At 33.2% G+C, this 26,407-nt stretch overlaps 3 protein-coding genes across 12 annotated transcripts in view; 2 read left to right on the top strand and 1 right to left on the bottom strand.

Annotated features, from left to right (window-relative positions):
* LOC105209296 (kazrin) overlaps positions 1–26,407 on the bottom strand; it is a 93,917-nt gene that overhangs the window by 35,135 nt on the left and 32,375 nt on the right. For all 10 annotated transcript variants that reach the window (XM_054233436.1, XM_054233437.1, XM_054233439.1 and 7 more), the window contains 2 exons: positions 7,404–7,924; positions 4,652–5,351 (listed from right to left, as the gene is read on the bottom strand). In XM_054233436.1, the coding sequence (XP_054089411.1) occupies positions 4,652–5,351; positions 7,404–7,517 (814 nt within the window). In that variant the 5' untranslated portion in view covers positions 7,518–7,924. The remainder of the gene's footprint in view (positions 1–4,651; positions 5,352–7,403; positions 7,925–26,407) is intronic.
* On the top strand, positions 19,289–20,937 carry LOC105209295 (regucalcin). Its single transcript, XM_011179630.3, has 4 exons — positions 19,289–19,447; positions 19,649–20,231; positions 20,294–20,414; positions 20,624–20,937. The coding sequence occupies exons 2-4, from the start codon at positions 19,649–19,651 to the stop codon at positions 20,808–20,810; spliced, it is 891 nt and encodes a 296-aa protein (XP_011177932.2). The 5' UTR covers positions 19,289–19,447; the 3' UTR covers positions 20,811–20,937.
* LOC105209294 (regucalcin) lies at positions 23,335–26,322 on the top strand. The gene is made up of 4 exons (XM_011179629.3): positions 23,335–23,486; positions 25,169–25,757; positions 25,824–25,944; positions 26,010–26,322. The coding sequence occupies exons 2-4, from the start codon at positions 25,169–25,171 to the stop codon at positions 26,200–26,202; spliced, it is 903 nt and encodes a 300-aa protein (XP_011177931.2). The 5' UTR covers positions 23,335–23,486; the 3' UTR covers positions 26,203–26,322.

Raw genomic sequence — 26,407 nt, 5'->3', positions numbered from 1 at the left:
TGGGCTCCGTATGGACCACCACTGATAGCAGCTTACCACAATGCTTAGCACCGAACGAGTTGTCTACGCTGGCACAATCAAAGCACAGTGGCTACCAAAAAGAAGAGTCTTTACTAGTGTATTAGTGAGGCGCAAAGCGCCCGAATACATGCTAGGGTGTATATTGCATACGGAAGTGCAGTCCCAGGGCATATGACTACTGTCGAAATACGAACGACGCGCCTTTGAGCAGGGAATGCGCAGCAGTGGTAATGCAGCTCGTAAGCAGAGTGCCACCACAAAACCGTTCGATGTGTCCAAAACACAGCAGAGTACAGCAGACAGACGTCTGTAAGTCAAATGGCCAAGCAGTGATTTGCATTTATCGTCTCAAACACTCAGCAGGCTTCAATTATTTGGCAGACTGAGAGTCCGTTGGCGAGCGGGCGTTCCATGGGATTATAAGGCCACCAAATTGGCTGTCGCACTGTGTGGAGTATGTAGCTAGGACAGACGCCTTGCGAAGCATTCACTGCTTATGCATTACAGTGCGGATAAGTGAGTAGCAAACCGCCCATTTGCAGCTTTCATAAAAATGATTATTCTCGTTATTACCGATTTACATTTCCATTTCAGACTATTTCCGTTGCCAAAAATAAAACTCAAATTCTCTGCTTGGACTTTGAGTAGATTTTACTGTTATTTTTCTCAAACTCAAAGCATTTACAACTTCCCTACAATATACATATACTATATACAAGTAATGTCGGGTAGCCTTGAAGATGCCTGCATCCCTGTTAATCCTTCGTATACATATGCTCATGTTTCACTGTCCTTGCTGCGGAAATGGAAAATATGAAATTCCATACTTCGATGATTTTATAAATCTTAAGTGTTGTACAAACTTATATAGGTATTTCAGGCGTCCTTGTACTACGTAGAAGTATCTGACTTTGTATGTGAGTGTGTTTATGTGTAGCTTTTAGTGTCTGGAGTTTTTGGTTAATTGCATAAAGTTGTTAGGCAACTTGACTATATGCTACCGCTATCAGTTTACTCAGTAGATTTAAATATATGACATTGAATACTGTTTTTTCTAGAAATGCTCCTAATATTTGTTTACTTGAGCACGGTACTCTAAAGATAAACAAGATGCATTCAAAAAATAACGGGAATTTTGAAATTTCACGGGTTTGGGGAGTACAAGTGTCTTAAAAAATTATTATGAAGGCTCCGTGTGACTTTTTTCTATTTCCAAAAATTAAGAGAACCTTAAAGTTGAAAGAGACAAAACTATCCCAAAAATTGAGTTTGAGAAGTGTTTCGACGACAGGAGGAAGCACTGGCATGATATCGAATAGAAACTATTTTAAAGGGGACAACATAATTTAGACGAATGAATAAATATGAAGGACAAAGAAAGTTCCCGTTATTATTTGAACACATATTCAATAGGTTCAAAAGTTTTCGACCGACTTTTCTTAGATTTGAGGTAAAGTCAATATCTGATATGTTATTTATTTAATTTTGAAGTACTCATTAGCTTCTCCGTCCTCAGAGAGTTTACAATCTTTGAATCGTAAAAGTTCTGAGATTTCTGTTTAGATCGCCGATCACTATTTTGGTGGGTAAAATGGTGTCAGTGTTCTATTGACTGTTCAGAGATGTTATTTCATGCCAAAAATGTGTATCTTGATAGATCAGCATCAGATCTGGAAAGTCTCTGCCACATTAACTTTAAATTGTTTAAAAATCGGATTAATTTCAAAGTCTCAAAAAGGGAGTTTAATGGAAGACCTAGGAATTTGATCGAAATCTACTTCCGGATTAAAGGGGAGTCCAACTAACGTTTTACTCCAGATTATTCAGGAAGTATATGGTATTCTTTTAAAGTATATTTTTTGGAAAAGAAAATTATCTTCTTTCCTTTTTTTAATCTTTTATCTCTTAAGTTAATTACCTAAATGGAACAACGTCAATGCTCGTTTTTGTAATAGCTGCCCTTTCCATCAATTCACATAAAAGTTGTAAGCTAAATTCATATATATCATAAGTGGGGTCAGTGTTCTATTGACTGTTCGGAGTTGTTATTTCATGCCAAAAATGTGTATCTTGATAGATCAGCATCAGATCTGGAAAGTCTCTGCCACATTAACTTTAAATTGTTTAAAAATCATATATATATATATATACCTGGTAGAACAAAAACAACCACAAATTGTTGGTGTGATCTTTAATTTTTTCCAAACACATTCACAGACTATCACATCTGTTGTGGTCTTGAGTCTTTTAGTGGACAAACAAACAACTACTTTCTTTATAGTTACATGACACATATTACTTTTGACTACAAAATTGAATGTAATAGCCGTACATAAATAAATAAATAAAGTGTTCGGGTAAGTAATGTGACGCCTCGCAAACCGTAAAGTTGAAATATTGGCAAAAAGGCCCAAAAGAGAGCAACTGGCTATAAACTCAAAGAAACTCATTTACACGCATAGCTCACATATTTTAGGAAATTGTTGCCTTAAAAAGAGAAAAAAAGGAAAAAGCCACAAACAACAACAAATAAATATGTGGTAAACGTGAGCGAAATGTAGGTATGTGTATACTAAATACTAATATGGTACAAAATGAAAATTTATGTTGAAACTTTTGTGAATATTGATGCGTATATATGTGTGTGTGTGAGTTGACAAAGAATTTCGACAAAAATAATAATAACTTGTCTATATTTTTATGTGCCTGCATATGTATGCGTTTGTTGGGCTGTAAGATGAGCATTTTAAATGTGACCACCGGGACGTATGAGTGACATTAATAATGTGGCAAAGCAATATGCCGCTATATACATATGTATATAGGCAAGGAACGCCAGCAGTTATGCCGCTAAAGCAGATGAATATGTGTGTATTGCAAATATATTTGGCTCCGACTTTTGTATTATTGGCATATGCAATCTAAATATATATTTATAGCCATTTATATATGAAGAGGTTAAACTTTATTTCGCACAAATCGCTTTTGCAAATTTAACGCTCTCAATTTAACACGTTTTTCAAATAAATACACAAAATACAATTTTCACTTTAAAATTCATAAAATGTTCAACTTTTCACCTAAATCAAAATGTCTGTTCATTTCAACACATTTATTATCGTTTAGCCATTTTAGCTTTAATAACAGGTAAGTCATATTTGCATCCTTCATTTATATTTCCAATGGCATAAATATCGTAAATGAAAACTAATTAAAATACTGTCATTAGCCACAAATTGTGGAAAGTTGAAATTGTGACAGAAGCAATTAGAATAAATTTAATTAAAAATCGTTTGTGTTGTCTGTGTTGAAATATTGTCGGTTGCCACTTTTACATATTGTTAAAATAGATAACAGTGTAACTGTTATATTGTTACAAGAAAAAATTATTTTTTTTGGAAAGACAAAATTTATGAAAAGTAGTTATCTTCGAAGTAAAATGTTTGATAAGCCAGAAAATTATATTTTAAAGAAAATATATGCATATGTACTATCAGGGCATAAATGATCAGAAAAATGATTTTAGCTAATTTGAACATAAGGCTAATAAATTTAAGATTTGTGCCTAGTGCATATAAATTTTTTATTTTTTAAGGTAAATACAAAAGGAATTTCTCGAATTTCAATTTGAGTTGTCAATTTCTAACATTTTCTTCCACTTAATTGAAGTGAAAGCTGTATTTGAACATTGAAATTTATTAAAAATATTTTATTTCTGCCATTAAATTACATTTTCAGCTCGCGGGTGTAAGAAATATGAATTTGAAATTTATTATTAAACAAAAAGAAATCAAAAAGAGATCAAAAACAAACACTTAAATGATTAAACCGTGTTCGTTTTGTCATTTAATTATTAAAAAATAATCAATTAAGCCTGATTATTTAATTATGCCCCTAATTGTAGGCAAAATTTTAATTGTTGCCTACATTTAGGCTTAAATACTTATTTTATTATTTAAAATAGAGCAAATAATGAAATACTTAGCATGTAATCAAGCGGATGAGTAGGTCATTAGTAGTAACTTACAGTGTAAATAAATCAATTTCCCTAGACTATTTTTACGCTTTTGTGTGTGAAGCGTCGTCTTTTGGCAATCGAGAGCATGCTAACATTACCTTATCTTTACCAAGGTTCAATATACTTTAAATTAAAGCTTTTACCATTTACATTTTTGACCATTTTAAATTAATCGTTGCCTACTTTAAGGTCTATATTAATATATATTATTAATAATTGTATTTGTCAAACATACGTATAAGTTTTTCGGTCGATCATGTTCATGGCTTCTTCCAAACCAATAAAAGAATACCAATGAACTATTTAAATTAAATATTTGCCAGTTAAAGAAGAGTTTTGACTTGTTGAAATCGGGCTAGTATTAGTTATAATTTTCAAAACAAGAGTTGAAGAGAGAGGTACGGTTAACTGTAGTTACTACTGACAATATGACAGTAAAATATTGATACTTTGAAATTAATCGTTGCCTACATTTTGGCGCAATTCTTATAGAGCCTACTTTAATAAACTATAGAAAGTATGACCATCAACTTCATTATTCTTCAGCCATCAACTCCCATAACTATTAATTTAAATATTATTATGCACAACAAGAAATTATTTGCCACTCACCTGCGCTATTTGTTGCATTCACATGATTCGCCGCCGCCCCCACAGACGACGTCGCTAAATTCGCATTAGCATTATTGGCATTCAATGCATTACTGCCCGCATTAGTGCCGGCGACGCTACCATTGAGTAGCGCTGTTGTTGCATTTGAGCCATTTAAATGTTGTTGCTGTTGTTGTGCCATAAGTGTTGCATGCACCTCGTTTTTATTGGGAAAACTTAGGCGATGCTGTTGATTATCGATCGTCATTGGTGAAATGAGCGTCTGATTGCTGCTGCTGCCATTCGAACTGAGCGGCGAAACACTATCACCGGCGCTGACACCAGGTGTAGGTGTAATATCAGCAACCGTTGTTGTTGCTACTGCAGTCGCTGCTGCAGTTGGCGCTGCCGCTGTGGCCGCCGCCGCTGCTGATGTGGCGCGTTTAGTGTACACAAGCGGCGCTGCTGCCGTTGATGATTGTAATGTGGGCGCGGAAGTTATATTTGTGCCTGCAACTGTTGCTGTAGCCGATGTGGCGCTTGCTGCCGTTCCACTTTTACTATTGGTGGCTGGTGTTGCAGTCGCTGCGCTGTTGCTAAAACTTGTTGTGTTACTACTGTTGCCGTGATCCAATGATAAGATCGGTTTTAATGGTTTATTGTTGTTAATCGTTTTTTCGTTAATCGTTGCTATGCTCGAGTCGAGTGATTTGATATTTTTCTGTAAAAGAGAAAAAAATCAGTTCAATTAGTTTTTTTGTATTTAGTTACTATAATACTAATAGAAGATTCTACAAGAGATCTCTAATGCAATCAAAAAATCAGTGAAAAACGTGCAAGAGAAGAAGCGGATTGGGAAAATGGCTGGCTTTAAAGAGGACTCTGATATGGCGAAAAGTGAGATTAGTACTGACAGCCATTCATCGACAGTCGCTTAAATATATTGCAATACAGAAAAAGGATGCTCATGAGAGATTAAAAACAATTGTGGATTATTATATTTTTATCAAAGCAAACTAAAACATATTGTCTTGGAAATATACATATATTTAGGACAGGTGTTGCACTTTTGAATGTTTATTATCAAGGCTTATCGACTTGCGAAAATCCTGTGATTTGATTCATCAATAACACTCATGGTAGTTGCTTCCTAAACAACGAAAGATTAAACAAGAGAACTGAACTCAGAGCTTTGTGTTCTTTTCAGTTTTCCGAAGTCCAAAAAAGAACTATATTATTAATCAGTGTACTCACATTTTTTAATTAGTGAAAGCTTTGTAAAGCTTCTGAGCTTTTGACTTAAAGTTCCCCACTATTCAAGCGATAGCTTTAGCTTTCATTACGAACACAAAATTCAACATTTTTTCATACAAATATTTACAAGGATAATATAAGTAATCTCCTAAAGGATTTACGGAGCTTTTATAATATTTGTGGTGGCAACCCTATAGCCAAATTGAATAAACTTTCACTTAATTATGTTTACTATTGTATTATTGTTATTGTTATTTTTGTACATATTGTCTAAGAAAATTTTTCGTTAGTATTCTTCAGACTTTCTCTTATGAGTATCCTACATACAAATATTTCCGACTCTACAGACGTCTCTTTATTGGTTCACATCTTGTTTACTTTTGAAAGTATATTGACTCAAATTCTTCAACAATAAAAGACAGCTTTCATAGCAACAGGACCTCAAAAGTTTCACAACAAATTTTATAAGACACCCAAATCATGGAGTGAACAAAGTGAAATCAAAAGATGTTGCCGTCAAAGCTCAGAATGCCACAGGAGCTAAGGTAAGCCGAGTTGTGAAAATATTCACTCATATCTGCATAAATATTGACAGTGAAATTAAAGAATAATAAAGAAATAAACTCAATATAAATAACTCTGACAAAAGTCTGCCAGCTGCTGAATGCTTTGTGAGATAACATTTCCAAGGGTACATCATGCAGGTTGTTGCAGGCAATAGAAAACTATTTCAGCAATTTACTTGAGAAAAAAATTTAATATAAAGAAATATGTGAATATGAGTGTTTTTGTATTTTCTTTGTTTTGTGAGACTATATGTGCTTGTATGTGTATATATGTATATGTGGGTCTGTGAGTATGTGCGATATGTGGAAATAACGAAGAGCATTCAATCTAAAGTTATTAGAAATTTGAGAGTATAAAAGTGAATGGACGCTTGAGCGAGCGAACACAAAGAAGTTTCCAACACACACACACACTCATACACATGCATACACCCGCATACATACGCTGCATACCCGGGCTACAGGTGAGAAGGCAAGCAAATATTTTATAGGTGAAGAAACACAGAAAAAATGCGTATGATATGTGTATGTAGGTGTAAGCTAGGTGTAGTAAAGAATGCAAGGCAGGTGTAGAGAGGGTGTACATACTATTACTATGTAGTAGAGTAGCAGGAGGAGGCATGCAAAAAAATTATGATTATTTACTATGCTCGCATTGCTTACAACTCCTTTGTTTGGGGTTTTAAAGTAATATTATGGCAAAAAGGTGCACACATACACATGCATATACATAAAAGTACATAGCTATAAAAATACCGAGCATATTGCATGTAAAGCGAAAGTTTTGTATTTTCTTCTAGTTTACTTTTGTGCTTTCAATTTTGAATTTTTCTTCTTTCTTTCTTTTACTTATTCGAATAGAACTTTTTGCGTGTGGGAAAAGTGGGTTTGATGGCAAAAATTGCATACATACATATATGTACGTGATATATGCAGTATGTATATGTACTTACAGATTCGCTCAGTTTGTGTAGCGAAGCGTTAATGCGATCCGGATTGCGCGGCGGTGGTTCTGGTGGCTCAGACGCAGCCATTGTGGGACCAGAAGAAGTGCCGTTTATTTGCATAATATTCAATGAGTATTAGTGTTGTTTTTGTTTTTTTTTTTGTGTTTTTTTGGTCACACTGTACACTGCTGTTGTTGCTAATGGTGGATAATGGGACAGAAGTGGTTTGAGTAGACAGTAAATTATGCTTTCTTGCTTGTCTTTCTTTCGTTTTGCTTTGCGTTTTTCTCTTTGGCTATTATTACTTTTTCTTAACGTTCTTTTTGGTTTTCTTCTTATTATCAAATAATAGTTTTTGGAATTTGAATAATGCAAATCATTTCAATTTGCCCTCATTTAAGTGATTTTATGCTTTAGCATTTTTGCATGTTTAAAAGTTGTGAGTTGAACTCGAAATAATTGTTTGGCGTGTATTTTGGTATTGTTTTTTTTTTGCTAGTTTCTTTGCTTGTTTAATGCTGCAACATCTGCAAAAAGAAATGAAAATATGTAATTTAAATCATTTATTAGCTATTGAGTTTTAAGTTTATGAATTGAAATGCGGTTTTAATGTTTTTTTTTTTTACTTTATGCGCTGGCAATATTGAAATGGAATTTAGTGTATATGAGTTAATTGTGTATTTTATTAAATAATTAAATGTTTGTTGTAGCAGGTTTAATTATATGATAAGTTTTCAAAGATGAGAGCGAATGTGATAGGATGATATAATGGAAGCTATTAAAAGCTTTTAGGACCTCCCCAAATCAAATTGTATAATAATTTTCATTATTTCAGTAAGGTCAGCCAGAAATTTGAAACCAAAATAATTATTATTGGGATCTCTTGCCGTATAAGAAAACAGAGACACATTCTTTTTTAGTCACATATTTCACACAGCCAAGCTGAATCCCATTCTTTCGTTTTAATAGAGATTACCATACTTTATGGCATCCCGAGATGTGTTCAAAAAATAACGGGAATTTTTTTTTTTTTTTTTTTAAGAAAACTTTATTCTTTCGTCTACATTAATTTTGTCGCCTTTTAAATAGTCCTCCCCTTTCGATATTATGTACTTATGCCAGCGCTCCTTCCAATTGACGAAACTCTTCTCAAATTCGATTTTCGGGATAGCTTTGGCTCTGTGAGCGTATGCTTGTGAAACGACGGACCTTTAAGGTTATCTTTATTTTGGAAAATAGGAAAAAGTCACATGAGTCTGAATATGAATAATGGGGCATCGTTACAGTATTGTTTTTGATAAAAAATTCACGAACATGCAACGAAGTATGAGCTTTTACCAAACGGATATCGCCAGGGTAGAGAGCTACCTTAGCAAATTCCATATACAAAGTAATTAAAATATTGAGCATATACGTAGATAACATAAGAAAAATTTTAGAATTCGAAAATTTTGAGACAAATGTTGAAGTTTCGTTGAAGAACAATTTCGACCTACTGATTGCCAAACGTAGTGCTTAGAGTACTGCTGGGATCGTAATATTCCACATAGTGTATAGTACAAGTCGGTCCCAAAAATATCAATCATTATACTATTAAGAGTAAGACTGTAACTTGAAGCAACACCTTAAACATCTATACGGATGGCTCAAAAATGGATGATGAAGTTGGTGCAGGGATATATTGTCCGGAGTTAGGCATAAGACTGTCCGACCATTGCACTATATTTCAGGCAGAATTGTTTGTTATTGGGAAACCCGCGGAACTAGCCTCCAATGCACCAACTCAGTAATCAAGGCAATAACCTCATTTCGAATAGCGACCAAAAGTATTTTCAAAAACAGGGAAGCAGTGGAGATTGTCGTCAGGAATATGCGGCTACATAAAGGCATCGACGGCAACGAAATCGTAGACTTCAGCTAGCAAGACAACGATTCAGTTAACTAGGGGCCCCACAATACGATAGATTGAAGGAGTTATCGTCAGTGAGGCCTCACAATCTCTTAAAATTCGTGACGGCGCTCTGTCTGGTATCACTAAGGACCATAATTGGTCTATGTGGGCCCTGTTGGCCCACCAGAATGAACTAACCTAACCTAAACTATTAAGATTAAATTACTGATTTAGTTAGTCCAAGTGACTTTGAAGTAAATACTGTAGATATCGGGTAAGTCTATTTCAAATTGTTTTTTTTCCTTATCCCCTGGTTCTCAATTCTCTATATACAGTATATATTTTTATTGCATGAGCTTTGTGGATCCCAATACTTCAAATTTAAACGCTCAAAACTCCTTTTAAAATATAAATAACTTTAATACCAAATTTACACTCAAATGTGTTCGCTTTTGTTTTTTACTAAACACCTTCAGGCATTTTGAAGTACGGTCTTCCATATTTATGTAAAAAATTCTTTATATGTCATATTTGTTAGCAAACAGAATTGGTCAGTTTAAGCCCGCATTTAAATAAATAAGGCAATTGTAAGTTGTTTGAAAAAGAAAATGTCAAAAGGCTCAAACATATGTAAGAACAGCATTGCTTTTCAAATAAAAAAAAATGTGCATATACATACATATATGTAAGTTCAACTATATTTTACTAAGTGAAATTGCACTCATGCGTAGAATCCTGGCAGCTCAACCGAAAGCGGTCAAATACACATACAAAGAACGGCAAAGCATATGTACTGCTATATGAAATACATATAGAAAACCAACGATATATGTATGATGATGTGTTTTCATAAACAGAAAGCCTTTTTTCCGCCTCGTTATTGCATTTGAGCGCACGCCAATGAAAATGTACACTAAATAGGCGCATACGAACACTTGTGAGGTAAATATTTATTAGTGTGTGCATACATACATTGGTGTATCCAATAACCCAAATAAATTTCGTATTGCCTGCAAATCGAAAACGAACAGGAACACGAGAAAAAACACACAACTACAAATATATCGAAATCCAATAGACTGTCAAGCAGGGGATTTGAGCGCTAAAAAAAACGAAAAAGTTTTCAGTTTCTTCCTAAAAAAAATTTAAAACCAAATGAAATTTTGCAGCGTTTTTTAGTTACGGTAACTAGCAAGATGCAATATGCCACCAACATGCTGGGGCAAAAAGTTCGCAAACTTTCGGAAGGTGAATCAATTTGAAAGCGCTGCCATCGAGGCGAACGTGGGAGCATAGTGCAAAAACAATACTGGATGATACTGGAAAAATGGTAAATATATTGAGTAGGGCAAAATTAAGTAAGCAAAAAATTGCTACAATTCGCTACAACTCAACTCAAATTGGATTATGCAAAACATTGTGGGAGTGGTAGGGGGCGAATAGTGCTCGGTTTGTACTAATTAGTTGCACAAGTTTATGAAATTTTTAGCTTTAGGCTACTCAAATTTCACGCACACGGTTAGGGCATGGAGAGCTTTCACTGCTGCTGTGGTCGATGTTTCAGAGGTGATTTTGGGAAAAAATATTATAATTAGTTACAGGGAGTTGAGAAGGATTGGGTAAGGCTACTATCTAGGTCAGCGAAGATTACACTTGTCCAAAAAACTATTTAAAATGAAAGAAATTAACGAGGAAAGAAGAGACATTTTGTAGAGGTAAAGATGGCCTATCTCTTGTGCTTCTGGATATTACTGCTAAAGTAGCTGGATTCAGTTGTAAAACTGGTAGTGCTCTTCTTTCTCCAGAGAAGAAAATCATTAGTAGATGAAGGGTGAAAGAAGTAGTCAAGATAAGCTTTTAGCAAAAGCTAGGAGAAGATAATCATGAGCAAAATTGACTACAGAAAACTATCTAAAATCAATATCTTGTGCTAAAGAAATTAATGATAAAGTAATTAATTTTTCAAAAATAAATTGTAAAGAAATGGTTTGTCTGTAACTTAATGCTACTATTGGGGTAATTAACATAAAAAATACAGGCTTAATTCTTCTTCTTATAAATCCATGAACGAATAAATTTATTATGTACCAAAATCCATTTATAATATTCACTTATATGTATGACATTTGAAATTTTTGGAATACGTAGGTATTAAAGCACACATAAATTGAATACTCCCACTTACAAAATAACAGTATATTAACCTATAATTACATATGCCCAACGGACTGTAATATTAAATGTCTGCAGTTGTCACATTGAAGTGATGAAACTGCTTGTCAACACCTCAGTCATCAAGTTCGAATGGAATTGTAATTGATGACACTTCATGAGATTAAATTATTATGTGTGAACACCTAAAAATAATTAAGTGAAACAATAATTTGAAAAGCATTGGTAATAAAATAATATTTTTTTTTGCATCGTTAGACAAAATATTTTCAAAAATTTAAAAATAAAATATTATTTCGATAAATTTATACCATTATTTTATTATAAATATTTTTATTATTTTTATATTGTATTAATTTTCATATTTTTATACTCTCGCAACAAAAGTTGCTAAGAGAGTATTATAGTTTTGTCCACATAACGGTTGTTTGTAAGTCCTAAAACTAAACGTGTTAGATATAGGGTTATATATACCAAACTGATCAGGGTGACGAGTAAAGTTCAAATCCGGATGTCTGTCTGTCCGTCCGTCCGTCTGTCCGTCCGTGCAAGCTGTAACTTGAGTAAAAATTTAGATATCTTAATGAAACTTGGAACACTTATTTCTTGGCACCATAAGAAGGTTAAGTTCGAAGATGAACGGAATCGGACCACTGCCACGCCCACAAAATGGCGATAACCAAAAACACATAAAGAGCTATAACTAAGCCATAAATTAGGTTGAAGATGACTAAAAGTGCGTTAACTCACTAACAAGAAACGTCAGAAACACCAAATTGTACATAAAAAATGGCAGAAGGAAGCTGCACCGAGGTTTTTTTACAAAATGGAAAATGGGCGTGGCGTCGCCCACTTATGGCTCAAAAACCGTATCTCAAGAACTACTCGACAGATTTCAATGAAATTCGGTATATAATATTTTCTTGACACCCTGATGACACTGGTGGAATATGGGCGAAATCGGTTCACAACTACGCCGACTTCCCATATAACTCTATTTTGAATCCTTCTGATTCGTTCACCTTATAATGTATACATAAGGAACCCATAAAGATAGCGAAATAAAACTTTACACAAATACTGTATTTGAGCTGTGACATCACTTGTGAAAAAATTTTCAAAATCGAACCATGACTTTTCAAGGCCCCTGATATCAAACATGAAGAACTCAGTGCCTAAGGGTAATTTTTCACCGAAAATGTAGGTAAATCTCTAAATAAATTGCGAGAGTATAAAATGTTCGGTTGCAGCCGAACTTAGCCTTTCCTTACTTGTTTTAAATATTTTTTTTTGTAATTTTTCATATTTTTTGTTGTAATATTTCAAATAGAATTTAATTATTTATTTTTTCAAATTTAGTTTTTTATTTACGCATATGACTATAATCTCTTATATTCAGTATTTGCGCATTAATTTAATCATTTCAACTATTTTACATACACACTTCATTAGCCGGCATTAAATTCATACACCGTTATGAACACGAAAACTCAATTAAGTTTGTGTATATAAAATGTTTCCAAAAGTCAGGTAACTTTAACCAACGCAACACTATATATTAGAGCAAACTGTATTAAGTTAAGCACTCAGACATACCAACCATGTTCGTATTTCAAATTAATTTAACTAGATTATCAGTATACCAACTCAATAAACTAACTAACCTGGGCATATGCTATTACTACACTAGCGGACACAGCAATACACATAAATATTATACTGAGTAAATAACTGTGAGCAAGTGCGAGTATACAAGTATTCAGCCGCAAATACGGAATGCTGCAGAATTGATTTGGCTTTCTATGCATGGCATGAAGTCACTATTAAATTAACATTTATTGATACTCAATATGCAATATATGTTTGTATATGTAATAAGTAAGCAGGAAGAAGACCGCATGCATCAGCATAAAACCACATTCATGAATATATCGAACTATGTATATCAGGATGTTAGCAGAGCTATGCAATATATCTGCATATAAATATTATTGCTCAAGCCTTGTCACGCATAACCGGCAATAATTTTGTGAACCAATCAATTCTACCAAACACTATGACTCAGAATTTCCACTTAAGTGATACTGTGGCAGGTCCAAACTGTCGGGTTTGAAATAATTCAAAATAATGGTCAACTGTAGGTGCTTCAATTCAGCTTGGTCATTGCAAACCCACACACACACACACACATACACATACATAGAGAGAAGATAATTCAGTTATGTTCGTAGCTCGTAGTTTGTTTTGGGGCATACAACTCAGTATTGAGGCGAAATTTAGGTCAAACGCATAAATTTGACATAAGAACCTCAAGCGCTTAACCACTCACAGTCAAAATGTTTCATACAAATGCACGTATGCACATATGGTTTTATGTTGAAGTGTAGGCGAATATGTGTATACATACGTGTACACAGGATATATATTCTCTTCAGTAAATAGTCAGTATAGAATATATGAGTTTTTTCTAAACATTAAGTCAAGAGTAAGGGTCTGGTAACTGGTAATTGGAATCGAAAATAATACCTTACGCAAACGAACAAGTTTTATTCTGATCTGTTAAATCGTTCTGATTAAATACTCTACGGTTCTCAAAAATTAATTCGAATACTTCTAATCATCCAGAACTCCGAACATTACATTACTTAACTCTACACGTCTCAGTCCCCATATCTGCTCAACTTGAACCAAAATTTTTGTTTATGGCTAAGTCGTAAGCTTTCAGAACATGCATCGTTCGTAAGGATGTGTTTAAGAAGCAGACTTTCGATTCAAATTATTTATCAATCTCATTCATATATTCCCAGCGACTATTCTCTTGAGGTCTTGGTCTTTGACATAAAAAGTCACTGAAGGCCTGATCTGTAGAAAACGGTAGAATGCGTATCCTCGGCAGCCACATTATACGTGCTTTAGTTAGGTGAGGTTAGGTTAAGTCAAAGGGTAGGTCTCTACGACTGCAGAGAATCGCCTTTAGGCAAATCCAGGTGTCCCTTGTGTCACTTAAATAGTCCTAAAGGATCAAAAGAATCTCAAATTTGACAAAACGCTTGGACTCTATTACATCATATTCTTAAGTCGGCTAACTATGTCAATTCGCTAGGTCCGCCGAAGATGTGTCTTTTCTATCGTCAGAGTTTTGAAAGTCCTAACATTAGCAAGTTTATCGACATTACGAACTTTGCCGGTTCATATATGGTAAAAGCCCCTAAATTATTTTTTTAATTTATTATAAAAATAAAAATTTAGGAACATTATGAGACGATATGTATCTCCAGTCTATACACAGATGAAAGATAACTGTCGATTTTTATATCGATAATTTGGGATAGTCAAAAAATTATGTAAGCTATCTGAGATAATCTTGGAACAGTATTGATACATAATAACAGCATCACAGTACAATAACTTCTTTCCTTGAATAGAATATAACAAAATTAGGTTAAAGAATTTTAATAAGAACATAACTACATACACAACGCAACCACTCTTTAACTAGAAGCTTTTGCTGATTTAACCCCAGTAGACGCAATTTTTTCCTGCAGCTGGTCGTGATTAAGTTTTCTGTCTATTTGTTTGCATGTATACTCGTACACTACTGGACATTTTCAGATTGACAGCTGTTTATGCAAGCAGAAGGACATTAGAAAGCACTTGTCTATGAATTTTTATCGCATTTTCAGCATTTTTTTATACATATTCTTTACATATAGCCTTTTGCCCTCTCGCAATTGAAGTCACATGAACAAGTACATGTAAATGTAAATGTGTTTGTGCAAGTAAATAAGTAAATAGTAGTACTTGTATGTGTGTGTGTGAACGTCTATTTACATTGTAAACTATATAACTGTATTTTAAATTCCTGTCAGAAGGACATGACTCTCAAGTGCGCACAGCATGCGTCCAATGTAGCCCTTTTCACATGCAAATTTCCTACCCATTTACATATGCTGCCGCCTTTACATTTTACAACGCCTTTACATTTTACATTTTAACAGCACTTGAAGCGATTGTGTACTCGTAGGCGAAGAAAAGTTGATCTTTTGCTCGAATGCAAATTTTAAATTGAATAGTTTCTTCGTGCTGGCTTATACTATATACTAGTATGTGTGGAAGAACACACATGTAGGGACTTACGTTTACAAATTACATATAAATTTATATTGTAAATTGTATACAGGGTGTTCTTTTAAGGAATATAGAACTACTATTTATAATAAAACAGAGAACAATTAAAGAAAGTGTTAATATTTTGGTCTTATCATTTCGCAAATTATATGGAATTTACTATTTGCACAAAATTTAGGGTCAATGGATCCTCGGATATATCTTACGAAGACCATTGGTTTTCGGGTGCACTTTGACAGCAAGCGGGGTCTAAGTTACCGAAACGGACACCGATATGCATCCGGCCAAGGCCTGTCAACTCTCAAGCAACACTCCAATATATTTACGAAAGGCTTTCGACCGCTACAAAAACAACAATTGTTAAAGTACCTCAGTCAAATAATTATATGTGCATGAACTTTTTGCAAAAAAAATTAAAGATTAAAAAATTGCAAAATATTTCTGAGTATGCAGGTTTGTTATTATTAATGTATACGATATAAAAAAACAAAAAATTATCAAATTTCAAAATATTTTTTAAACTATAAAACAGAATTGAAGTTTAGGCTAATAGTAAATATTTATAGGTGCATGTTACTATTTTTACCAGTAAAGCCTATACATTTGAGTTTAACTGAAAGAAATGTTTATTTTAATAGTCAGTAAAATTCTCCTTATATTTAAAAACTAACTTAAGCCGCTTAATCAGAGAATTAACTACTGACTGTAGAATATTTATGTAAATATTGGCAGATTCTTGCTTTATGGCAAATTTAAGGTGACGTACTGCCTCAAACTGCTTTCCGTTTTGGAAAACAGGGGCAGAGAGGTTCCCCCAGAGATCCTCAATAGGATTTAGGTTCGAACTCAATGCTGCACATTGTAATACCGGAATTTTCCGGTCGTTAAAGATGTTCTTCGTGTGGATTGAAGCGTTCTCCTTTCGATATGTCCAGTTATAAATATTGCCATAAATATTGCTAGCAAATTTTATTAACTCGCTGTCCAAAAGATCTACATTGATATTAGCATTCATTTGAGTGAATATAAAACATGTAGATAGCTTTCTACAGCAGCAAAATGCAGCCCATGAAATCAAGGTACCGCTTCCAAAACATCGCTTGGACCGTCGTTCCTGGTGCGAATCTCTCCAATATTTCTTGCAATGACCTGGGCCGACCAAATTTAATTTTTTTTCGTCACTAAAGACTGTATTCTATCACTCATCGGCACAGAATTGGTATTTATTTACTTCTATCAAATGCAAAGAGATGTCTTCAAATTTGTAAATTTTTGCCAACACTCAAAGCTATTAAATAATATTAATAATTTTCTATAATTATAGCCATTATCATGAAAATTATGTACATTTTCTCCAAAGAAATGGGCTAAGCATTTAATTATGCAATATCTCCAACTCCCGCTGCTGTCAGCACTGCCAAGTTAACATCTTGTAGAATAAATCACTTAAGCTGTTGTGTGCAGATACCTAAAATCATTTGCATAACAAATTAAGAATAAATATGTACATTCGTATGTATGCACGTCTAATTCAATTAAAAGTATATTTTACACAAGCAATTTTCCAGTGCAAATACAAAGCACTTTATGCACTTTCCAACTCCAACTCTCTCTTGTGCGCTCTCACTCTCAATTTAATGGCTTAATTACCACTGAGCAAAATTGCATTTACCACAACTTGTAGGCATTTAAACAAATTTTACAAGAAATTAGCCGAATATAAGCAAAATGCAAGCCATAAATTAAATGCAGACAGCTCCAAGATAATCACACACACACAGAGACAGATAAACTCACTACGCGGTCAATGAGAAGCTAACAAGCAAACCTCAAGCATTTTCAACTATTATCGATATAAATTTCTCTCTCCCATGACCATTTGTATGACCGCAGCTTGACAGTTAAAACCACAGGTGAAGCTATCGTTGGCAGTCGTAAATACTTAAGCGCCATAGAATATTGAGATATGCTGTACTAATCACAGATAAGCTATGCACTTTATACAAGCGCTTCACTGTAATGGGGTGGGTTGGGTAGTAAGGAAAACAGCTTTAGTGTAGTTAGTAGGATTATAGTATGAGGAAATAATATAAGCTGATCACAGCTTAAAGCATTCTGAAATAGTTCAACAAAAGCTTTTAAAATTACTCGAGAATTTTACTCAGCGAAATCCAAATCCAATTCGGAGACTTTCTACTGAATTAGACTGTTAGGTATCAGTCCTCAATTAGTATGAAACTGGTTTATTTCTGTAAGAAATATGACTATTGATATCCCTAGAATGCCAATATAAGAAATATTCATATGGAAATGCCTGACTGGTTAGTATTCAAAACTAGTTGTAAAGTAATGTATAGCTAGTTCATTTCACTACTGGGTACATATGTTTGATTGATACACTTAGTCGCAGATACTCAAAACCCTATCTACCAGATTAATATGTACTAATTGGCAGGACACATTAAATGGCATGCGGATGAGTAAGATGATTTAATATGAATTATACTATGGATGACAAAACCCATTATATTTTTACCTTCTGTAGACTAAAATATTTTTTTTTTCCCATTTCACTCAATTCAATTGAATATTTCGCTTATTGAACAGGTTATTTCATTTGCCAATAAAGTATTTAAGTGAATACGAAAAATAAACAAAGAAGATAAGCAAATTTCCACTTAACAATATATGAACCCCATGCAAAAAAGCTTCAATAAAATATATAAAATAGAGAGTCTATAAATGCTAATATACGCTCATTAGAGCACAGTGTAAATCTAGCTGCAATTATTGCAAAAATTGCAATTAAGGTGGCCAGATTATATAAAAATTATAAAATTGAACAAATGTTTATCTAGAAGTCGCACTATTGTCAAATTAATAAGGTTCCTCTTGTGATCGGTGTAAAATATATATAGATTCTTTAAGATATCTAGGCTTTCACAAAATTTATTCACATTGAAGTAAGTAAATAGTAAAATTTAACTGCAACTGGTCACACTGCATAATAAATAAATTAAGTTTTAACTTCAATATACACACAGACATATAGTCAGAGATATAATTCTGGTATCAAGTGAATCGTCAATGAGTTCGTCGATAGACAGAGAGAGAGAGAGAGATATTTATATTTATTGTATGAGCACGATTGAAGCTTTAGTAAGCAACGACTTAAAAAGCTTCTACTTTTTATCAGGTGACTCCTGTGGCATTTGGTGGACCAGATTGGGATATTTTATTTGTAACTAGCTCGTCGTATTCCGATGAACCTCCATTAGCTGGATTTACATTTAAGGTCATGTGAGCACGATTGAAGCTTTAGTAAGCAACGACTTAAAAAGCTTCTAATTTAATACTTAGTATTAGTATCTAATGTAATGACTTCTTCTTCTTCCATTTTCAAAAAACTAAAATTGCGAAAAATTAAAGAAAAATATTAGAAAAGATTAGATAAAAAATTAGAAATATATGAATGTAAAATAGGTCGCTTTTATATCTCTATAGAAATATTTAGATTTATACCAGTTAATTGTTCGATTCGCTACTAGCTGAATACATTCGGTACTAGTCAAAAACATCTTTTCTCTGAAAAGCCACATAAAAATCGATACAATACAATACTATTGAATAAGTTTTGTTAATAGTTTTGTTCATTAGTTCTAAGAAAAATATCCAACACTCCTTTAACTTTTTTATTTGTTAGCAGTGAGCTCTATTGAAACGATTGTAGGGTACTAAGGGCAATTTCGCTCACAATTGTTTATAAACTAATACAATTAATGTAACTTGAATCAGTTGCGATTAATTATCACAAGTATCAATTACTTCGTTGTAAAATTTCAAACAAAATATAAGTAAGGTAAGTAAAAAGCAAAAGCAAACGAAAGTCTTAAGTTATCAGTAAGTTAAAGTTATTAGATTGAGAAAATTATCACGAGTGGTGAAATGTATAGATAACAGCTATAAATGATATAGATCAACATAAGTAAAAAGAGAAAGAAAATGGAAAATGACTACATATATAAATATAACTATATTCAATTTAATTTTTTTCCATTAGATGTCCTACAAAGTGGAACAACTACCCGACTCCTATGGATTTCTCGGTGAGGGTCCCCATTGGGATATTGAAACGCAAAGTCTTTACTTTGTCGATATTAAAAATGCGACATTGCTGCGCTATGATTACAAAGAGAATAAAACCTATAGCGCTAAAGTAGAGAATGAAGAACTCACTTCCTTTATTATACCAGTCGAAAATGAGTTTGGAAAATTTGCTGTAGGTTGTGGACATCGTGTGGTTATCGTAGCTTGGGATGGTAAAGCGCCGATTGCAAAAGTGGAACGTATTGCTTATACACTGCAACAAGGCAATGAGGTGTGTAAACATCGTTTCAACGATGGTAAAGCCGATCCACGTGATCGTCTCTTTGCTGGTACAATGTATGGTGAAAATAAAGAGTGGAAGCGTTGTGGTAAATTGTATCGATTTGAGAGAGGACAGCCCATGGCAGTTGTAAGATCTGAAGTGACCATTTCCAATGGTTTGGCATGGAATGAAAAGACCAATAAGTTCTATTATATTGACTCGATGGATTATGAAGTTACCGAATATGATTATGATTTCGATACGGGTGTGGCTAGTGAGTGAGAATTCTTATATACTTTTTGGTATTCACTTAATTTATGTTTTTTTTTACTGTAGTTAATCCTAAAGAGGTCTTCAAGCATGCGGAACATTTACCAGATGGCATGACTATTGATACAGATGGAAATATTTATATTGCCACATTTACGGGTCATACTGTCTATAAAGTTAATCCAAGGTTTGTCTATTCATGTCAGTCATTTATTTATGATTTATGGATAAATATTTTATGCTGGTTCATACACCTCAAACCCTTACTAATCTGTTCGTATTGGAGCTAAGATTTTTATGAGCGTAATATTTTTATACAATCTCTTCCCATTCTTATCAGTAATATCATTATTGTTTTATTATCTTTTTTATTTATAATACTCCAACTGTCATCAGTACTAGAGAAATTTTACTGGAGATTAAATTGCCAACCAAGCAAGTGACTTCTGTGGCATTTGGTGGACCAGATTTGGATATTTTATTTGTAACTAGCTCGTCGTATTCTGATGAACCGCCACCAGCTGGATTTACATTTAAGGTTACTGGTTTGGGTGCTAAAGGGTTGCCAATGACGAAAGTGTAAATTTAAAAGCGAAATATCTATGAGTTTGATTAGGGTGAAGGAAATTCGTATTCGTAAAGACTAAGAGCACAATTGAAATTATCTACAGCTTTATGTGATAATAAATATATAATCATAATTTCAGAAATGTCTTTTTTTAGTTTTGATATAAAATTAAATTATGTGTAGACGATGATAATAGCATCAAACATTATTTAAGAGATGTACAGAAAGATTTGATATTAAGAGAAAATATAGATATTATAAAAGCTTTAGGTTACACGATATACAGTAAATTCAGTAAAATCTTTTGAGAAGAAGGAAAATTAATAGAGCATTCAGTTTAGAAACTAGTTCACATTAAAAATAAGATACGAGAAAAGTTTTTAATGGAAAGGAAAGTTTGAGCTTTATGAAAGCTCATTCTCAGCTTTCATGAACGTTTTGGAAAATGGCGAGGAAATATTAAAAAAAAAATAATTTGTATAATTTCTTATTTTTTTTCTTTTGCGATTATTTAACTTCAAATGAAAATAATCTTCATTTGCTCTGAAAATATGCAAAGCTTTCTTGAAAGATATTAGTTAAACGGCTACTATGTCAATAATATAACTTTTAATGAAAATAAAATACAAAAATAGAGAGATTTACATATATAAATATATGTAAATACTTTTCCGAGAATTTAGCGTAACAAAACGACAAAATTATGTTCGTTCTTAGTTCAGATGAAGAGTAAAAGCATTAGAAAGTCTTTACGACTATTTTAGTGTGGACATTTTTTTTATTAATGGGTCTTTATAAAACTGTCTTCTCACCGATAACAGTGGAACCGATATAAAAAGGAATTTCCGTTATTTAAGCGAACTTGTATAGAAGAAATTCTAGAACATTCTTATTACTCGCGATATCTATGAAAGTCAAATTGAAAACAGTGAAATTGCTGTTTTTTTTTAATATTCCATCACATCCCACCTTTTTTAATGCTGTCAAATTATCACTGTAATATGTACTTGTGCAAATGACAAATCACTTTTTGAGTGGAAATTAAGAAATGGGGATTTCAATAGATTGAATCCTAACGACAAATGAAAGTCGATCAGTGTTCATCTCAAATTGTTGCTAAATTTTATATTATATGTGCTCTATCAACCACTCATATTTCTTTGCTTCTCTTACCACATATTCTAAAAAATATTGTCAAGTACTTTATGACGTGAACCTTCCACATTAACACTTTATCAATTGCATTTATATTGCCTAACGCTAGTCAACAACAATCAAATTTAATTTGTCATTGCGATAAAGCAGAGTACACAAAATTAATATACTATATATGGCATGAATCTATGTATACAATATATATATATATATATATATATATACATATATATATATGTGCCATTGTACACCTATCTAGGGCTAATATTAGTATAAAATAGATGTAGGTACATATATCATTTACGAGCAATAATTCAATAAAATTAATTATAGGAGACCAAACTTGCAAACAACTTAAGAGAGAGAGAGCGCGAGATAGAGAGTGTGTCACATTTAACACTTTAAACAATTTTTCGTAAAGTGACTATTGTCAATATGCGTTTAGGAAAGTGTTCGTTTGTATATAAAAGATCTAACTGATATGAATGTGTCTACTACAACCGATAGGATGACTGTGTTATTAATATTATAATTATTGACGCTTGACGTTCTAAAAAAATAAAATAATTCATTATCAGAGCTTATCAGCTAAACAGTTTTAGTTAAAAAAGTATTCTTAGGAGGTTAACAAGTATTTACTGTTATAGGTAATGGTTAGAAAGTAACTTTGATGCTAAGTAGTAAAAATTCAAGATAACCAAAGACTAATAAGTACTTAATACAACTTGCATATTTCGAAATCTGTTTCAGAACATGTGTACTGCAAATGGTAAGTGTCTTAGATAGCGAAGTTGAGAGAAATAAGAGAATGTACACTGCGTGCTCAACTAGTGAATACTGTGTTGAACAGAGAATAGTATTATAAATCGCACTTAAGTAGTCAAGCAGTATTTAACAATTAATTTGCCCTCTAAAATATACTAGAAAAGCTAATTTAAACAATCCCACCCACCACAATTTCAAATTATACTGTTCAACAGCTTTGAAAGCTTTAAAGTTTTCCGAAAGCTTTTCTCTTTATAGTGATTAAAAAAAACGCTCTAGGCACCTTACCAAAGCAAAATGAGTCATATAAGCGTGGAATGTTTTAGAATCTCAAAATCTAGGTGGTTTTTAGTTGAGATCACAAGTAAGTATAGGAGACTCTTTATGACTAATTTTAGATAAGTTAAAAAATGTTTCTTTGGAATTCTTAGATTATTATAAAACCACATGTATAATTTCATTTCAAATAATATAAAAACAGAACATTCCAGAAATAATTTGTAAATCAATACATTCGAACCAATTTCAATAAAAATAAATGAAATCATTAAAATACTAATTAGTCTGCAGCAAAACAAATATTTTCCTAATAAACGAGGGTATATATGTTTTCACCTCTGTTATCACTAATAGCAGTGTTGAACTTATCGTAGGGTACTTGAGAGCACCTCAGCGCTCGATTGCCTATAAATATAGAATGTCAACTGAGTGCGGTTCAGTCGCAAGTGAATCGAAGTCGTTTGTAGTTGCAAATATTTTCTCACAAGCAAGGTAGGAGGAACGTGTAAAAATGTACTCAGCTAAAAATTGATTAAGAATCTAATATATACGTGCTTACATTTTACGGTCACAAAGTGAAACTGGAAACGAAATTGCGTCTATAGCAGAAAAGTGTTTATTACACATCAAAAACAGCTGTTTTAATTAAGCGCTTTCGCAAAACAGTTGCTTAAGTAGGTGTGGAAAACAGCTGGGAGGCAAATAATTTGAGCTTACTCATTGTAATTGAGTACAAAAATAATTTATTTAATAGAAATTAACATTATTTTTTCGTTGATATAGAGGATAATTTTATAAAGCCGAGCAGTGACTTGAGCAATAAATTTAAGTGCTCTCTTCAACACTCCGCTCTGTGTTTAGCGTTAGTATACTTTAAGTGTTTATATCAGCCGTATTGCCGCATCGAACTTATGCCGCAATGTTAATGATATGGTCAAAACATGAATTCGAAGCGGGAACGTGGGGAAGCACTCTAAAGCGTATCTTCTGGATTTCGAAAAAATCTACAAACAATTCTTTTTAGCGTAAAATTTATATTTTGGCTCCATGTAAGAACCTATCGCAACTTTTAAGGTCATGTTCTACAGCTTCAGAGTATGTGTTGATCAATATCACATATCTCAAGGTATTAGCTGCTGATATGATAATATTGTTTTCTTCTTCCAACTCAAATATTTTTTGACAACTTTATCTTAAGCACCAATATCTTATAAACACATTGTCGCCTAAGTAATCAATTGTTGGTCGAGTATATATTTAGAAGTACTAGATTGAAATTGTAAAGTCACTTTTTCCTTAACTGATAACGTGAAGTGTTCCATATTAGTAACACAAGTTAATAAGTAGATGATAAAACTCGGGGGGTCTTTAAAAAGTATTAAAATATAAAAACAAAAATGTCATGATAGGGTAGGTAGGGGTTAGTACCAATATACAATTGATAAGCTTTTCAATTTTTTTTATACTTAATAAAAAAAAAAATATTTCATGATAAGAATAAACGCTATTCAAGTCATTAATCATAATGTCTAAAGTCAGCTGTAAGCATTTTAATGGAATTGACGTGGGAGCTAATCACTTATTGTTATCATATTGATGCCCTTTGGTGAACTTAAACAAATTTTAAAATCATATTTTAGTTCGTTTTTTTTAACAGAGTATTTTGGAAAATATAAGTGATATTGCACAGACAGTTTACAGGGACGTTCAACACCTGCTGTGAAAGATGACAGAACAATGTTTTATATGAAAGGTTATCTCAATCTTGAACTGTAAAGTATTTTAGTCTGAACTAAAAATGTAAACAAATTTAGCATCAATTAATTAAAAAGTCGTGTTTTTAAAGTATTCACCGACACTATCTTTCCACTAATAAGCAGATTTTTTATATCTAAATAGTCAGTCGTATCAGTATTATCCACATAGAACCTTGACTTGAGGTAAAGTACATAAGAATACTTTACTTCATGCAAGGATAGCTCGAGGGTATCTCCAGAATGGCTCAGCGAAAATCTACTGAACATAAACTACTGTCTAGTAAATAGGTTTACTTTTACAGCTAGATCGACTGTTATTTCTAAAAAAACGCTACTTATATATACAAACTTCAAACCTAGAAAACTATAACCAATACCTAATAACAAAATAATTTACACTACATTACTTCATTCCAGATGTCTTATCAAATCGAACCCATCCCTAATGGCGAAACTCTGATTGGTGAAGGCCCACACTGGGATATCGAAACACAGAATCTATACTTTGTCGATATCGATGTTGATAGAGTACTTCGTTATGACTACAAAGAGAACAAAACGTACAGCGCCAAAATTGAGGGTGAAGAATTTGCCTCTTTCATTATACCCGTCGAAGGCGAAAATGGTAAATTCGTTGTGGGTTGCGGTCGTCGTGTAGTTGTGATAGCTTGGGATGGTGTATCACCAAAAGCCCAAGTGGTACGTGTTGTACGTGAAGTGCAACCAGGTGACGAGTTTGCTTTGAATCGTTTGAATGATGGCAAAGCCGATCCACGTGGACGTCTTTTCGCTGGTACCATGTACAATGATCAGAAGGATCTCTTCTCAAAGCGTAAAGGTGAATTGTATAGTTTCGAGAAAGGTAAACCGGCGGCATTAATCAAGGGTGATATTGGCATCTCGAATGGTTTGGCATGGAATGAGAAAGCGAAGAAATTCTACTTTATCGATTCAGTTGACTACAATGTCAAGGAGTACGATTATAATGTTGAAACCGGTGTGGCGAGTAAGTGCTAGGTCTTTAATGCTTTTAACTTCGTATATATTATTGTTTGTTTCATTTCCAAAATAGGTAACCCAAGAGTGGTCTTCAAACACGGCTCACATTTGCCCGATGGCATGACTATTGATAGTGATGGTAATATTTATATTTGCACTTTCACCGGTGCCACTGTGTACAAAGTGAATCCAAGGTGAGTGTTTATATATATATTTATATAAAAATTGTCACCAATAATATCTTTCTTATCACTCACAGCACCGCCGAGGTTCTGTTGGAAATCAAAATGCCCTGCAAACAAATCACTTCAGCAGCTTTTGGCGGTCCAAATCTGGACATTTTGTACGTAACGACCTCCAAGTTAAACGATCAGCCATCACCAGCCGGTAACACCTTCAAGGTGACCGGTTTGGGCGTGAAAGGTCTCCCCATGACAAAAGTACAGTTATAAGCGCCTCAGTAATCACACAAACAAGTTGTTATCTCGTCGAAGACATTAAAATGTTTTGTTATATTTTTATTAGGTTTGATAAGAAATCAATAAATAAGCAAATGAATAATTAACAAATAATCAATTGTAATAATTGAATTGATAATTAATTGGGCTCATTGACGTTTGCATTCAGTAAGCTATATGTTTTTCAAAATAGTTTATA

The sequence above is a fragment of the Zeugodacus cucurbitae genome, chromosome 6 (genome assembly GCF_028554725.1).
Source record: "Zeugodacus cucurbitae isolate PBARC_wt_2022May chromosome 6, idZeuCucr1.2, whole genome shotgun sequence".
NCBI classification, from domain to species: Eukaryota; Metazoa; Arthropoda; class Insecta; order Diptera; family Tephritidae; genus Zeugodacus; species Zeugodacus cucurbitae.
The sequence above is the reverse complement of the archived record's forward strand: the minus strand, read 5'-3'. Positions and strand labels throughout refer to the sequence as shown.

Excerpts from the sequence above, each read along its gene's own strand:
- LOC105209294 (XM_011179629.3), top strand. The coding sequence starts at position 25,169 with ATGTCTTATCAAATCGAACCCATCCCTAATGGCGAAACTCTGATTGGT. Across the intron at positions 25,758-25,823 it reads TGTTGAAACCGGTGTGGCGA|GTAACCCAAGAGTGGTCTTC; the intron begins GTAAGTGCTAGG and ends TTTCCAAAATAG. Across the intron at positions 25,945-26,009 it reads GTGTACAAAGTGAATCCAAG|CACCGCCGAGGTTCTGTTGG; the intron begins GTGAGTGTTTAT and ends TATCACTCACAG.
- LOC105209295 (XM_011179630.3), top strand. The coding sequence starts at position 19,649 with ATGTCCTACAAAGTGGAACAACTACCCGACTCCTATGGATTTCTCGGT. Across the intron at positions 20,232-20,293 it reads TTTCGATACGGGTGTGGCTA|TTAATCCTAAAGAGGTCTTC; the intron begins GTGAGTGAGAAT and ends TTTTTACTGTAG. Across the intron at positions 20,415-20,623 it reads GTCTATAAAGTTAATCCAAG|TACTAGAGAAATTTTACTGG; the intron begins GTTTGTCTATTC and ends AACTGTCATCAG.